This window comes from Corvus kubaryi, unplaced genomic scaffold, assembly GCF_017639235.1.
Source record: "Corvus kubaryi isolate FWS band 111438036 unplaced genomic scaffold, C.kubaryi_AGA036_p1.0 37394, whole genome shotgun sequence".
In the NCBI taxonomy this organism is placed as follows: Eukaryota; Metazoa; Chordata; class Aves; order Passeriformes; family Corvidae; genus Corvus; species Corvus kubaryi.
In genome coordinates this window covers 9,755,079-9,771,111 of record NW_024581133.1, presented here as the reverse complement: position 1 = coordinate 9,771,111, position 16,033 = coordinate 9,755,079, and the positions used below count along the sequence as shown (strand labels likewise).

The following is a 16,033-nucleotide window of genomic DNA, read 5'->3' as shown; positions in this document are numbered from 1 at the left end:
TCCTTTAGTTTTGTAGCATTTCATGGCCACAAACTGCAGTCGTGGGTCTTCTTCGTTGCATAACTGCAGATAAGCTGTGGTTCCCTCTTGGGATTAGTTAGAGGGAGATCCCTTTTTCTCAGAGCCCTGGCACATTCTACGGCAGATTAGATTGCATCTGATTTATTTTCTTCATATCCTGGCATGAGAACAGCCAAGGTCTTGTAACTGTGTTGTATTTCTAAAGCTTTTCATGGTGTATCTTTTCAGATATGTTGCTATACCTCTAGCAAAAGCCTTGGGTATAAAGAATGTAAGACGTGTGAAGCCACAGCCTAATCCTGTGTTAGAGAGTTATTTCCGGGAGTGCTCAAGACATCCATCCCAAGTAAGGATTCTCATTCTTTTAAACTCGTTTTGGTTTTGGAAAATCCCACTCTTACTGTTTCAATCAGCTCTCAGCAATGACATCATGGGATGAGCTCCAGCTGATTGACAGATGACTTAATTTATTTGGGTTTTTGTTGCTGTTCTGCTGACAAGGGTAGTTGGCATCCGGAACAGAAAATAAATTTAAGATATTTAATTTTCTGGCATGCTGTTCTAGGTTAGGCTGTTAATAATATTTCCAGTGAAGATCAGTGTTCCATCTTTAAATTATTCTGCTTGGAGAAAACTTCAGCTGATGTCTGTTGCTGGAAAGCAGGATCATATTTATTGCAGGCAATAATATCGAAATGCTGGCATGGAAGCCTTTTGATCCATTATGTTGCTGCATACTTAATCCTGGCTTATGTGAGAAAGAAAAGCAATCCTTCTATTACCTTGCTGTTTGTTTTTAAAATTGAACAAGGAAAAAAGACTAGCCAATGCTTGTCACCTCCAAAAATGAGGCAACTTGATTGTTGATGGGAGGCAGGTACTTTGCTGTGAGTGCAGCCTCAGGAAGTTCATTTACCTGACTACAGTTCCCAAACAATTGCAGTTTTCCTACACTGGTTTTGAAAGAAATATGTGTTTTCTCGTAATGAGGGATTTTGATAATTATTGGTAGTGGAACTTGGCATTCTATCCCTAACTCTATTATTCTTTTATTGTGTCTTTTGCCTGATAACATCAGGAATAAATGTATGGGTGTTAACACATGAGTTCTTCTCTCCCTGGGCAAGCATTGTGGTCTCAGTTTCATTCCTTCCTTCTGCATGAGTAAAGTTTGACATTTGATTTCTGAAAGGAAGCACAGCATTTTTAGACTCCTCAGAACATGGATTCAGGCTGCCTCCTTTACTGTCCAGCTTGGGGACCAGTGTGCCTGGGAAAGCCTGGCCGGCAGTTGAGGGCATATGGGTGGAAACAGTCACTATTCCTGAGTGGCAAGCAGAGAGCTCGGAGCCAGCAGCGTGGGCTGGACACGGCGACTGTTTGCACTCCTGCCCTCCCTGGCAGCTGAGGTGCCTTTTCTCACATTCCAGAGGTTTCCCAGAGGGTAGGAGACTAACTGGACTGGCCTCACCCCGGTGGAGGCAGTGCTGCTGCCACCCACTATTTGCATACTGCCCTTGGGAGGAAAGAACTTCCCCAGGGATGAGTCAAAAACTCTCCCTGCTCCTGCAGCAGCCCTGGGGAGGTCATCCCACGCCTTCTGCATTTGAGGATGGAGGAGCAGGAAGAAGCCCACAGGCTGCTGTACTTGGGGCACAGAGCACCCTGAAATGCAGGAGTCTCACTGCCTTGTGTTGGGCCCATGCTGGTCTGGTCACCTTGGGAGCACAGAGCATACAGAGACCCTGGGGTGTGGCACCCCAATCGCCACGTGCAGTTCTAGGCCATGTTCCACCCCCAGTTTAGCTCTGGTGTTGGAGGGGGGGCAGTCTGGACCTTGCTCAGGACAATACATTGACTTGCATTGGATTTGACAACAGCGCTCAGGTCACCTTAATTCCAGGCTACATCTCATCTGTGAGACTCATTTAAATACAAACAAATTATTATTTATCATTATGTGAGATATTTGGTGCAATGTTCACGTGTGTTCATACCTGGCACTTCCCCCTCCAGTTTAAGCTCTCATCTAACAGTAAAAGTTGCATCCCTGAAACTCTCAGGAGCCACCAGAAAGACAATAGAACAGTTTGTGGATCTGTTCACTTTGTGCCTGCTTTATTTATATAAATAAAAATCCAGGGTTTCTGTGAGCATTACTCAAAAATACCCCCCCCCCCCATGCATATTTAATATTGGTAATATTTTTAAATTAAGATCTTACAACAGTGGGAAGCTGCTCTCTGAACTACAAAATAAATGAAAGTGATGTTGGAGCGCATCTACTGCTAACACTGTTTCATTTCTTGCAGTCAGAGATCCAAGGCCTTGCCAAAAAGTGCAACTGCACCGTCCATTTGGTGGAGAAATGGTTCAGGAGACGGCGAAACCTTGAGATCCCAACAGTGCTCCGGAAATTCCAGGAAGCTTTGTAAGGAAAGACAATGCTTTTGGTTATCATGTGCTTTACTCTTTTGGATAAAATGAGTGAGGTCCCCCCTTTCCAGAAGGCTGGGTCTGCCTGGTGAGAGCTTTGGTTTCTGAATGCATAAACAAGTTGAAAGGATCTAGTAGCATCCTCCAAATGGTGGTTAAAATATTAGGTTAAGTGTTTCTCCTGCAAAAGAAATACCTTAAAAATATTTTACAGTTTTCTTCTTTGTGGAATAATGGATTTGTAGGCTCCTGGTACAAAGTGTAAGATGAAAACAGGCAGAGAAGAGGAAAATATTTTCTTGTCTGCCAGTAATCATAGGGGAACAAAAGTGCTTACCCTGGTTTATGTTTGTACCCATGCTGTCATTTTGGGATGCTGTCATTTTGGGGATGCTGTCATGTGTGTGAAGTCAGTTCAAGAGCAGTAATTTTGGCATCCAGACTAAAGGACAGGTGCCACAGCTTGATCATGGGATACTGTGTGAAACAGGAACTCAAACTCACTGCTGAGAGTGGGCAGCTTTGAGTGATAGCAATGAATATGTAAAAAGTTTCAAAACCTCCTGCATATGATTTTTCACTTGTGTGAGAACTTCCTCATACCTAAACACTTAGTGTGATCTAAAATCCCATACAAATTGCAAATCCCCAAATGGGCATGGCTTTACTTACATACCTCATCCCTTTCAGGTACTGACATTAACTGTATGAGTGTAAAGCACTTTCAAATGCTCTGTGTGTCTGGCTTTTCATTAGCATAATTACATTGGCAAAAATTCACCTGATTGTAATATTGAACCTCTGTTACTGTAGATTAGCTTAAGGAATGAGGGTTAAAAGTACAGCACAGAGGTCAAAGTTTAGTACTTTATCAAGATTATTTTCAGCGTGAATCAATGTGTTGATGATTTAGTGGTGTCCTCTGTAGGACATAAATCCAGTTGATAGACAGAGGTGTGTCTCTTTGAAGTCTGAGTTGAGTAAACTCTCCTGACATGGTTTATGTCTACGGTTGTTTTGGGGATCAACTAATTTTGTTTCACAAGTGGCAATAAGATTTCCTGCTATTGCTAAAAGACCTGCCTGCTGTGGATTCATGTCTCCAGTAACACACAGCTAAAGACTGAAATTCAAACTTGCTTGGCAGCTTGAGTGAGAATGAAGCAAACAGGTTTCTCTTGTGCAATTTTGTGAACCTTGCTCTGCTCTTTGTCAGTGAATTTAATTGAATATAATTCTCTAGGCAAAAAAAAAAAAAAAAAAAAAAAATAGAAAAGAGGAACAGACTTATTCCACACTAGTAGTCAGTGTTATGAGTGTTATGAAGTTTTTTGAAAGCCTGCAATCTCCAGGATCTTTTTTCTGAATCACAAGGAAAATCTGATGGGCCAGATCTAAACCATACTTAAGCTATTAGTGCTCCCAGTTAATCAACATGGGTTTGGAAAGCCCTTTGCATGAAACCTTCACTGCCTTGTAAGACTTACCAGCCTTTAACTCCCTCTACTAAGTTCTTTTTTGTTACATTCAGTTCAAGAGAAAAGATTCCTGAAGTTAAACCAGAAAATCCTCTTGCATAGCTATTGTTCAGTGCTCTCTCTGGTGGCCAGGATCAGAGTTTAAAAGGCACTTGAGTAAAATTTGGTGAATTTGGATGAATTTTACTTCAGGTTTTATTCACCAAATTCATAAAGAAGCTTGGCTAAATGCAAAATGAGGTAGTGCTCTGGCAGTCTTGCACATATGAGTTCATCTGGAGTGCTGTTTATTGCTAAATGTATTCAATATATATTTGTAGGGCTGGGGACTAATGACACAGCCTTGTAGGTGCTCTGTACTTTGGCTCTGATTCAGAAAACCACTTGCACTTTACAATCAACATGGAATCAGTCCAGCCATATCCACTGGACCACTCACACCTCCCTGTTTGGAATGGGAGGCGTGAGGGCAGAACCAGCCCCTGTGTAAAGTCTGCCCCATGCCCACAGTGTTGTGTTTTCCAGCATCTCTTGGTTAAGTCTGAGCCAGGTATTACTTGTGGGTTCCACTCTCCCCTTCCATTTGCTCTCCTAATTTCCACCATGTACCTCTAAATTCTTCCTGCACATGCAGTGGTTGTTGTGTAGTGTTATTTTCAAATCACCTGAGGAAAGATGGTTTAAAGTTGAGAAGTAAAACAGTTGTTTATCATGTGTATCAAGTGGCAATTTTACAATTATTTTCATGACTTCTTTCTCAGGTGTGAGACACATTATCTTGTCTCGCCTCCAACATTCCACGTCCTCATATCTTGTTTGTTGTTTTTCTCATGAAACACTGTCTCAGTCTTTGAACATCTCATTCTTTCTCCTGGGATACCAACCTCCAGGGGATGTGGGGCTCAGAAAGGAGGGGCTGCTTTTACCACACAGCTTCTCCTCCTCTTCTCTCATTTGGCGCTCCATTAACACTTGCCAAAAACCACAGTCTCATTTTATACATCTCTCAATTCATTGGTACAGTGTTCTTGTGGTGCTTTCTCCTTTTCAGTGAGTTTAGGTTTTCTGGGAGCTGCTTGCTGCTCCCCTATGGGATACCTCCTGTTCTAGAACAGGTTCTCACCAGGTCTGGGGCCGTGTGCCTGTCCCTGTGGTCACAACCTTTCTTTGCATGTGAAGTCCTGCAGTTTTCCTGCTGATCTTGCAGAGCTGTGTAGGGGAAAGGTCAGGCTTGTTCCTGCCGAAGGAAAGAGTGGAAAGGAAGGAGATTTCCATCACCTGTAGAGGTGGGAGTGGGAATGCTTGGGCTGAGGCTCCAGCCACACCCAGTCCCAGGGACAATACCTCCCACACAGGCTCCAGTCATTACAGGCCGATTGGTGGCTCCAATCACAGCATCCTGCTCTGGCACCTAAAAGCAACAACACAATTCACTGAGATGCACAAGGGCTTTTCCCCTTTGCTGACTTAGCAGGCTGATGGTGCAAACCTGGAAGGTTTATCTGCCTTGCTGGATATCCATTTAATCCACAAAAAGCTTAGATCAGGCTAAATTTTGGCACACCTAGTCAAAGATGAGGTTTATAGTTAATGAAGTAAGAGACCTTGTAGTAAGATGTAAACTAACCCAGTTGATGCTAAATAATTCATAAGGTTCCCCTGTTGTCAGCAACTGGTGGTGAGAGAGATGAAGAGAATGAACACAGGAAAAGGTCTGTGTTCTCAAACATCAATTTTTAGGGCATTTATTACACTTGCTGTGGTCATTCTCTTGATCTGTTCAAGCCTGACTGGAAAATTACTACTGTCATGACAATCGAAATATCTGTATTGTGATAATGTAAAAGAATTTCCTACTTTAGCAATTAGTCAAAGCTTAAATATTTAAATATTAATAATGCAGATACAGTTAATATGTGGCAATCCTTAATGTAGAGTGTGAGGCCACGTTTATATGAAGATTGTCTGTGACATACAATGATTTGTAGTAATTATGGCTCAGGACAATATCTTTACAAAATATAATGTTTTGTTCCTATTTTTTCATTTCAATTTTGCAGCTGGCGATTTTCATTTTATCTGACATCCTCCATTGTTGGATTTCTATTTCTGTATGATGTAAGTGAGCTTTTTGAAAGAATGATACTCTATTTTCAACAAAATAATTTCTAGATTTTCTTGAATCCCATTGAAAGACTCAGTGGTTTCAGTGGCTCTGTGGGTTTAGATCTTTGGCGTATGTAATCTAGATTATGGGCTGCAGTATGCACTGAGATTTAATTTTTAAGTTCACTTTTGACCTTCTATGATAAACAATTTTATGAGTAATCAGTATTTTTAAGGCAAGCTTGAAGAAGCCATGCAGATGGTTTTACAACATGCCTTGTTAACACCTACAAATGCATCACATGGCCATGTTTTTCTCAGAGGAGGCCATAAACTTTTTTCTGGCAGCATTTTTGGGGGTCACAGCTATTTACTGAGGTGGTGCTGCTGGGTCAGAAGTTGGGAATAACATTAGAGAGTGGTGCTTGTAACTCCTTGAGCCCTGCCTGGGGTGTCACTAATGCTTCCCCAGAGCAGCGGAACAGATCCCGCCTGGCGTGTCTCTGCTCATCTGGCCCTCCTCCCCAAACAGTTTATCATCCTGAGCCACTGGTGTGTGTGACTGGTAAACACAGCAAATTTAATCACTGTGGCAACATATCTTGAGTAATTGCAGTAATAAAACACACACCCACTGCTTTGGATGATGAAATTATGAACTGGAACGTTTCAGGTGTCCTGAAAAGAAGCCAGAAAGCTGGGAACAATATAATAAGTCTGAGATGTAAATTCCCTTTAGAAACTGGTGGAGAACAGTTATCAAGATTACAGCTTCTTAGCCTGCTCCACTTAGAGAGATTTGAAGTAGTGAAGATTTTGAGTTAAGATGATTATTGTTGCTGAGCTGAGCAGTGTCTGACTGATGTGTCTTCCCCAGAAACCCTGGTTTTACGACATATGGCAGACGTGGGTTGGTTATCCTTTTCAGGTGAGCTTTTTGGCATTGGGCCAGTGGCCTCCAGGCATTTCAGGTATTTCCCCACTGGAAGGGGTAATCCACAGCAGCCTTTTCCCCCACACTGGCACCACCTAAAGAGGTGTGGCACCAGAGCCTCCTGCCTTTTCTTGGGAAGTGCTGTTGACTGTTGCAGGGCTTCCCTGGGATCTGCCTGTGCTGCAACTCCCCCCTCCAGCCAGACCACTGTTATTTCCACCCACCCCGGGATAAAGTTACTTACTGCAGATCTTATCAGTGCTCCCAGTTTCAGTGCAGAGCCCTTGCACTGCTCCAGGCCCCATGGTGTTTCAAGGCACTCTTATTTTAATAACCCTGCCCCATCCCACTGCCTTCTTAGTCCTGTCCTAGTCAGGGGCCAGGAATACAAATAATCCTGCCTCCTGAGCTTTCCCAGTGCCTGGTAATACCTGCCACCTGGGAAGTGTATTGACCCAAGGGAGCAGCCAAGCTCAGCTCTCCCCTAGGCAGATCCATAGGATTTTATCATAAATAACTGACATTTCAGTCATGGGATGTGTGAATGTTTATTATGCTCATTGTTTACCAAAATGGGGGGGTTATTTGCAGTTGTTTGTAATTAAATGCAGAAGGACTCTGCATGTAATTCTTTGACAAAAACATGGAGAAAAGCATGTCAAAATCCAGAGGTGGGGGAGGAACTGTGGGAATTGAGAGTTTGGGCTGAGCAAAGGTTAAAATACTTGGCTCTCTGAACATCCTTCTTAATGAAGCCCAGGACAAGAATTTAATTTAGCTTAATTTTTTATGCAAGACTCAGCAGAGGAGCAGAAGTCAGGAAAAGAAAAAAGTAATCTCACTTGACATTTACTTTCTCCTCAGAGTTAACAGTGTTTTTCTTCATCACAGACCCTGCTGCCATCCCAGTACTGGTACTACATGGCCGAGATCGGGTTTTACTGGTCTCTCTTATTCACCCTTGGGATTGACAACAAACGGAAGGCAAGTGGTTGTGCTTGTTTGTAGCTTGAGCCTCTGTTGCTGTGAGCGGGGAGAAGGTGTTTGTAAGGAAAGCACCGCCTGCATCCGGGATTTGGTGCAGCCACTTGAGGGCAGCATCAGTCTGCGCCTGGCATCCCGCACACCGCCGTGAATCCCCGGCTGCCAGGGCAGCGCTCGGGGGCTGACAAGTCGGAGACCTTCAGGGACTCTACTTGATCGGCTTTACCTTTATTTTCTTCTGTCCTTCCCAGGATTTTATGGCTCATGTCGTTCATCACCTGGCAGCCATCGGTTTGATGAGTGGCTCTTGGTGTGGCAATTATGTGCGGCTTGGAACTCTGGTGATCTTTGTGCACGACACTGCGGATTTCTGGCTCGAGGTAACCCTGCTATCCAGCTTGCTTTTTTTTTGTTTTTCTTTTTCGTTTTTCTGTCCTGAGTTTTTTGGTTGTTGGGATTTTGGTTTTGGTGCCAGTAACATTTTAATCTTTTTGCCACGAGTTTCATATGATCCTTTCCTATCCCCACAGGGACATAGCTTTGCAGATTTGTTACTTGTAAGATAAAAAAAGAGCTTCCAGATTTAAGCTAATACTTTGTTACAGAATCCATTATGAGAAAAGAACAGACAAGAACTTCTTCAGTACAGAACAGGGACTAGAAATAAAGCTGCGTCCCTGGGTTATTCTTGTTTCACTGATAAAATTAGACCAGGTTGTCCACAGCATCACAGAGTCGCTGAGGTTGGAAAAGACCTCTAACATCGAGTCCAACCTGTATCAGGTATCTTCTTGGAGAACTTTCTTCTCTTGGACTGAAGGGAAAGTCCCTTCCCTGTGCTAAGTATCAGTAGAAGTGTTTAAGAAGTGTCCTGCTCTGCACAGAGCACTGTAGTCACAGACTTGCTGCTGGGTTTCTTGGAAGACAAACACAGTGTTTCCTTCACTAGAATTACCCTGAGTTTATAACACCAGCTTTGAGAGCACAGTGTCATCACCTCTTTTGGTGGCAGTGCCAGTGTAAGCAGCCTTTGTAGGCTGTTAATCTGTCACTGTCCATTTCTGTTCCTGATACTCTATCTTATTGTATCAGAACTATCAACTGTGGAGTTGTGCACTTGGGACTGGTCCAGATTAAACAGGTTTTCCTGCTGGGTTACTTTTAATCCTGAACTGCTCCTAGGTCCAATTAACTGTGTGGCCTTACAAACAGTTGGGTTGACAACTGGTAGGACAGCACTTGGATGGAAACTGGAGTTGAGTACCAGAATAACTGAATCCAGCCTTGCCACTCAAAAGAAGGAGAAGAAAATATGTTAATCAAGCTGCTGTTTAAAACTTAGGCTTGGCACCTGCAACATTGCTCACACTTGAAAACAGCTGCTTTGCTCACCAGTGCCTAGGGTGGCTCCTAACGGAGCATGGAGAGCTGGATGGTTCATTTAGGGGAGAAGTAGCAATTACAGCCTTTATTAGTGGGATAGAAACCAGCACTGAGATCTCCTGCTCTCAAAAAGGAGAAGACAGGAGCTGAATTAGGCCCAGAGGAAGGTCAGTAACAGGCATGTCCCAGAACACCTGCATTTAAGGGGTCACTGCCACTCCTGGAGTGTGCAGGTGTAGCCAGCAGCTTCTCCTGGAATTCAGCCTGTTTGGAATCTGGTAGAAAAATGAGGAATTATCTCTGTTCTAAAGAGCACTTTGTGTTTCCATGACACTTTATATTCTGGTTGGAGAGCTGTTCTTTAGGCCTTTGATGCAGAGTTCTTTCCTTCAAGATGAAAGGAGAAATATAAACAAAGAATCTGGTCTGATGCTGCTTTATTAGGTATCAGTAAAATGATTTTTTTACATGTTAAACTGGGAGGAAATATTCCTCCTGCTTACGTGGAAGATGAGTCTTTATTTATGAAAATGCAGAATTTATTTCAGAGAATATTTACAATATGTTTGGGGGTTTTTATCCACTGCAGGCAGCCAAAATGTTTAATTATGCTCGCTGGGAGAAAACCTGCAACATGCTGTTTATCATCTTTTCTATCGCATTCTTCATCACCAGAATAATCCTGTTCCCCTTCTGGTAAGCAATATTTAATCCAGTCACAGGCTTTTACTTCATTCCCACTCCCCCTGAAAGTTTAGTGTTGATTGTGATGGAAAAAGGAAAGGAATGGACTGGACTTGAAAATTCTGCTAGCGAGAAAATTGACAAAAACTGTCATTTTCTTTAAAAATTCTTAAGTAAAAATAGTTTTAAATGAGCCTCTTGAACATAAAGACTTTTATGTATTATTTAACTCAGTTTTGTAAATAGCAGTTAAATGCTATGAGCCCCTGCATTTTCAAGGGGATTGAGCTCCTTAACTAAGAGAAATAATTTTCCCTTTCATTCCACCCCTTCTGCTGCAGCTGCAAAGTCAGAGTACATGATTGTAGTTAATTTTTTGTAGAACCTTCTTTCTGCTACCCAGTCTGTGGGTAGTGCCTCACCTCGCTCACATGAGGAGCACTCAGAGAAGTTTAGGTGAACCAACTAATTTATGAAGTCAGCACAAATAAATCTTAACTTGCTAAGTACTTTCATGCCTTTGGAGTGCTATGATTTAATCTGCTTGGAGTATCCACATGGGTGCTTAACATGTTTATCTTTTAAAAAGTGTTTAATGTGTTTCACGTTCACAGCTCTAATTTGCCCCTCCCTGCACATGGACAAACCCTTAGAGACTCAAGCTGGTTAAATTAATAGCTCTGAACATTGATCAACATAAGGCTTTAATTTCCTGTAGTATTTTCTTTCAGAAATGCTTAGTTTTTTACTTTATTGTTGTTTTTTTAATTAACTGTACAAGTGATCTGCAATCATTTTGCTTCACTGAGTTTCTTGTTCTTCAGTTCCTGAGCTTGGAAGCAAAACATGATGAGATTAAAGGGACTCAAAAAGCCCCAAATAATGTAGAAGTAGTGAAGTCTGAAGATGGACAAAACATATGTTAATTAATGAAAAGCCCTGTTGCAAAGCCTGTAGGATTTTCTCTGGATTGTGGATTTCAGATTAGAGAGAATTTACACTAAAAAAAGGCATAGACAAGCTCTGAGTTGCACAGTATCTAGACCACACAGAGATGAAGATCTGAAAAATGGCGACTTTTTCTAACCTCACTTAGAATACTTTCATGCCAGACTCGAATTTCTCATCTTCTGAAGTCTATATTTCAACAGAGATGCATAATCTAGTTAAGGCAGGGCTTGTTAATTAATCTATGATCTTTGCAGAGCTTTTTAATATTAATCAGTTTGGAATATGAAATTAGTAATAAGTATAAATAGCATAAAGCAGAGCTCTTGCACCATAACAATGATCTTTATTTTTTAGGATTCTTCGTGCTACACTGTATCAGCCTACCTACTACTCCACAACTCCTGTCATAGCATATTTTTTATTCAATGGGATGCTATTGATCCTCCAAGGCTTGCATTTATATTGGGGTTACTTAATTTTCAAGATTTTGAAAAGGTTCGTTTTCCTAAAGGTAAGAAATTTCATTTCCTCAGAAAGGTATGTGAAGTATCAAACAGATGCCAATACCTCCAATAGATTTACTTGGAATTTTATTGTTTCCCTGACCTTTCAAGTCAGCATTTCTGATAGGGATCTGCAAAGCAGAGAGATGTTCAAATGTGCTTTCTACCTCTCATTGTCACACCCAAGGTCTTGGTTGGAATATAAAAACTTCAGCTAGAACGGGGTTTTTTTTGCTTCTATTTTATGTTTTGTACCAATAGTAAATGAGAAATGAGCTTTCCCAAAAACTGATGCCCTAAGACAGTCTAGAACTCCTAAGGAATTCTTGTGTTCTGAGTGAAAGCAATCTTTTGTTGCGGGGCTTTGTAGCAACTTAGCAAAAAAGAAGAGAAGTGAGTGATGAGAGTTTTGACTAAAATTTCTCTGCAGTATTTAAATTTCTTCAGATTTGCCTAAATCTGAGGTCAAATAAACTTGAACACTGGTTTTGGATCACAAAAACCATATGAAACATATCTAGTATTATATTATGACTCCATGAAATACTGTCATGTTCAGCTGGAGCAGAGATACAGTGCAAGTCTGGTGCTGCCTAAGCTGCTTTTACCTTGTAGAGAGCTCATATGGGAAAAACCTCTGAAGAAAACTGCCATTTATGTCTCATTTGATTGCCTGAAGTAGTGACATTTTCATGAGGTCTCGTGCAGTGAAGCATGCAGTGGGGTGCAGGGTGGATAAAATATTTAGCATAAAGCATTAAGAGAAGGACTTTGGAGAATGTCTCTAAGATTTGGCACAAGTATTGACAGGTATATTTTTCTAGTTAAGACGAAATTGAAGTTGTGCTGTTGAAAAATGGTATTTCTTCTGAGGCTCAAGAAACGAAAACTTAATTGAACTGACTGTCCTTTTATCTGAAGCAGTTAAGGCTGTGAATCATCTTAAGGAAATAGAAATATCCCTTTCTCCCTGTATTTAATTGTTGTTTGAGTGCTAACAGGAACCATCCTGTAATTATTGGATTTTTGGATTCTGTCAAATCTTTTGCAAATAGACAGCTGGGTATCATAGGGAGACCAACATCTGCCCTAGAAGTTACAAACTCAGACCTCGTTAGACAGCAAACAGCAGCACAGAAGGGACAAATCTGTGGAGGAAATGGTTTGTGTTGCTCTGCCTCTAAAACAAGCTTCTATGTTCCCTTAGACACTGAGAATCTTGTATTTCTTGTGTGTCATTTACCTCTGTTTGACTAATTACTACATTATTTCTGGCATGACTTATTGAGTGGTAAAGTGCTGCTTGTTTTCTTTTGTGATTTTGGCCTTGTGTCTGTGCTATTCTTGTTCTCTGTGCACAACCCCTCTGATGAAGGGAGAGACATCCCTGTGCCTCCCAGCAGAAGAAAAGGAAGGCTCTGGCAGAGCTCTCCATCCACACTGGTTGGGGTTCTGAGAGCACAGTGCAAGAAGGTGCTCAGATGCAGTGGTGAAGAGGACATTGCCAGGCCAGCTATATAAGGCCCCTGTGCCCTGCCTATGTGCCTTTGTAAGGGGAAGAAATGTTTTCTTTTGAGGTAAGAGCTTTGTTGTGTTCATCACTGCTAAAAAATGGGAAAGCACCAAGCCTGCATCCCTACCATGGATTTTTGATTCCTTATACAGCTCTCTGAGAAGAGGGTTTCCAAATAACATTTTTACAGTGGTAGCAGCAGCAGCCTGGGCCCTTTTCAGTCTGGATGACTTCAGCTGGCTTGCATGTGCAGCCTGTTTTCCATAGCAGGGCAAACTTGGCTGTGAAAGCAGCCACTGCCTCCAGAGCTGGAAAGGCAATGTTGAAAAGAATAGTGTTGGCAAGGCAGCATTTTTATATCAACATCTTTGTTGTAGACATGCTGCACACAAATAGCTGCTGCTATTTTAGGGAAATACCAGTAGACCATCATCCTCATGTTAGAAGGGGTTTGTTTCTCTGCCCAAGACTGCCTGTTTTCTGAATGAAAACTTAGAAATTTTTGATATTTTTCTTGAAGTAACAGTTAGCTACTTCAGATGGAAAAATGAAGTCATGGTGTAACTGGGAATAGGGACTTCTCTTGTTGTTTAACTGAAGGAAGTTCTGAACATAGAAGGGTGTAAGGAATTTTTTCAGTGCTCTCTCTGCCTAGAGCCATCCTGGAGTTTTGGGGTCACTGCAGCCTCAAGAGCTGGTGGCTTCTTCCACACTTTGCTCTTCCTCCTGAGGAGGGAGATGGCTTTTGACTGAGAGTGGCTGGTCAGAAGCTCTTCATCTCAGATGTCACCTCCCCTCTGCACCAACAGAGGGGACAGTTATCCTCAGTCCTCTGGGATAACTGCTCAGCCAACTGACTTGCTTCAGCAAAAAAGAATTTGGACTAAAAATCTTGCATTTTTCCTCCTCCCAAATACTGCAGCAAGAGATGGATGAAAATGAAGGAAAATGGAAGAAGGGAGATTATCTTCTGCCATCCCTGTGTGTCCTGTTTTCTCAGCCATGGGAGTCTCTGGCACAGAGACTGGTGGCACAGAGCAGCACTGGTGGTCTCCAGGATCATGAAGACTTATGCCACCTTTCCCTTGGTACTCTGGGAATGCCCTAACAAGGGGGAGTTCTACATCCACAAGCTCAGCTATACTCAGCTACTTCATATTAAGAAGCCTTTTGTTTTCCATGGGGGTAAACTTGAGGGTAGAGAATTAAATTTTTCAAATCCATTATTCTTACCTCTGGAAAATATAAATATTCCCTAAATGTCCTTTCTCATATGACATTTGTCACCTTGTGTGGGAGTAAGGCCTGTAAGAAAACTCTTTGAGGTCAGACCTGTAGCCATGTACCAGTTCTGTTTCAAGAGGAAGGAGAACATTCTTCAGTGTAATTTCTTTTCAAGTTAGGTCAGGCAATTGCAATGTTAGCTGCTGGCTGCCATCTTGATGTCCAAGGCCTTTTGTTGCTAGGAAACTCCGTGTGTTTCTGTAATATTGTTCAATTACATGGTTAAATTACCCACTTGTATCAAGTTTCAAGCACCACTGAAACATGTCTAGTCATCATGTCTGCACATATGAGAATATTTTAGGAAAATTGAAAAAGCATATAGAGAAGTATGTACATATGCACTGATTTAAAACATCTCGCCAGGAAAATCCCATGGAGATTAAACATTTTATTTCCAAGGTCAGAAAAAGGGAGTGAATGACAGCAGCTTATAGCCACATTATTATGGCAAATTAAGATGTAAAATATATGTTAAACCCATTACACACTGAGTTAAGGTTTTGAGACTATAGTGGTTTAAATCTTGAAAAATATGTGTAAGTTGTAGGAAATGGGCAAGATGTCCACATGTCTCGGATACTTCAGGGCTGATGCAAAGTCCATCAGTGGAGGGTAATGGCAGGTTTCTAACAGACTGTAGTGTGTCCAGGAATAGGTCTTCCTGCTCTTGTAATTGTTTTGCCACCATCAGACCACCTTCAAGGAAGGCAATGAGCTGCTCACTAGTGGCTGCTGTTATTTAGGAGTCATCAGCAGCAATTCTCTTGGATTCACTGTGGTTCTTTCCTCTTCCTGAAGGGGAAAAGACCCTGCATTGCTGTAGATCAGGATTTTGGACTAGTCGCTCTTTAAAAACCTGTCTATGTTCAATATTCCTTTGGCATTTTGTACTTGGTAAGCTTTCTAAAGACTGGTTGAGCATATCCTTGTCCGTTTGTTCATTCCTTATTTGGCCCAAATTCCCAAGGCAACAGTGAGAGTTAGTGTTCAAAGAATGACTAAAAACAGAGTAGGGGAAACTGAAAATGATAAGAAAATACTATTTTGGGTTGAAATGAGAGCTGTGAAGTGCTTGTTATGATACTTCTGCTGTTCCCAGCCATCATTTTTCTACTGCAGCATTTTTCCTCTTGCTTTTTTAATGCTTGATCTGCTTGCATCAAACGAATTGAAATTTAATGAGAATTAGCACATTCAGTGAAAAGTCATTCCCTTCAGAAAAATGCCATACTACAGGACTTAAACAGAGGACAGGGTTTATTTCCTAACCTAGAGGCACATAAGATTTTTGTTTTCTTTTACTTGCATGTTTTGTTAAGCCTGTGCTGCCCAGTTAGGGTTGGGGTGCTGGTAAAACAGACCTACAGGTGCACTTGCCTTAATTCCAAGTGGCTGTTTTAAAAGCAGCAATTTTAGAGGCTAATGATAATCCTAGTGAGTTACATTTTCATGACTGTGGAACTGGGAAGTTGTAGAAAAGCTTTTCCTGGATATTTTGTTGTTCCCTTCTAGACTGGGAAGGGCCAATACACACTGATGTTCTGCTTTGGAGTTTGAGTTCTCTCAGTGGAGGGTTAGCACAAACACAAGACAGGTTGAACTAGATTAGTAGGGGTTGCTTTTTCTCCATTTTAAAGGAAAACAGGTTGTGGAGAAGCTGAATTTGTTGCTTCTCAACAGATGAATATTTATGGCAGATTTTCTCATGAGGATAGCTTATCAGGGGAGCAAAATAGGCCAAATGAAAGCTTTC

General features: G+C 41.6%; 1 protein-coding gene across 4 annotated transcripts in view; it reads left to right on the top strand.

Annotated features, from left to right (window-relative positions):
• The window catches only part of CERS3 (ceramide synthase 3), a 43,553-nt gene that overhangs the window by 15,719 nt on the left and 11,801 nt on the right, over positions 1 to 16,033 (top strand). For 3 of the 4 annotated variants that reach the window (XM_042039001.1, XM_042039000.1, XM_042038999.1), the window contains 8 exons: positions 250 to 367; positions 2,334 to 2,452; positions 5,996 to 6,053; positions 6,919 to 6,969; positions 7,867 to 7,959; positions 8,211 to 8,339; positions 9,932 to 10,038; positions 11,332 to 11,488. In XM_042039001.1, coding sequence (XP_041894935.1) covers positions 250 to 367; positions 2,334 to 2,452; positions 5,996 to 6,053; positions 6,919 to 6,969; positions 7,867 to 7,959; positions 8,211 to 8,339; positions 9,932 to 10,038; positions 11,332 to 11,488 — 832 coding nt within the window. The remainder of the gene's footprint in view (positions 1 to 249; positions 368 to 2,333; positions 2,453 to 5,995; positions 6,054 to 6,918; positions 6,970 to 7,866; positions 7,960 to 8,210; positions 8,340 to 9,931; positions 10,039 to 11,331; positions 11,489 to 16,033) is intronic. The other variant, XM_042039002.1, reaches the window with a different exon arrangement.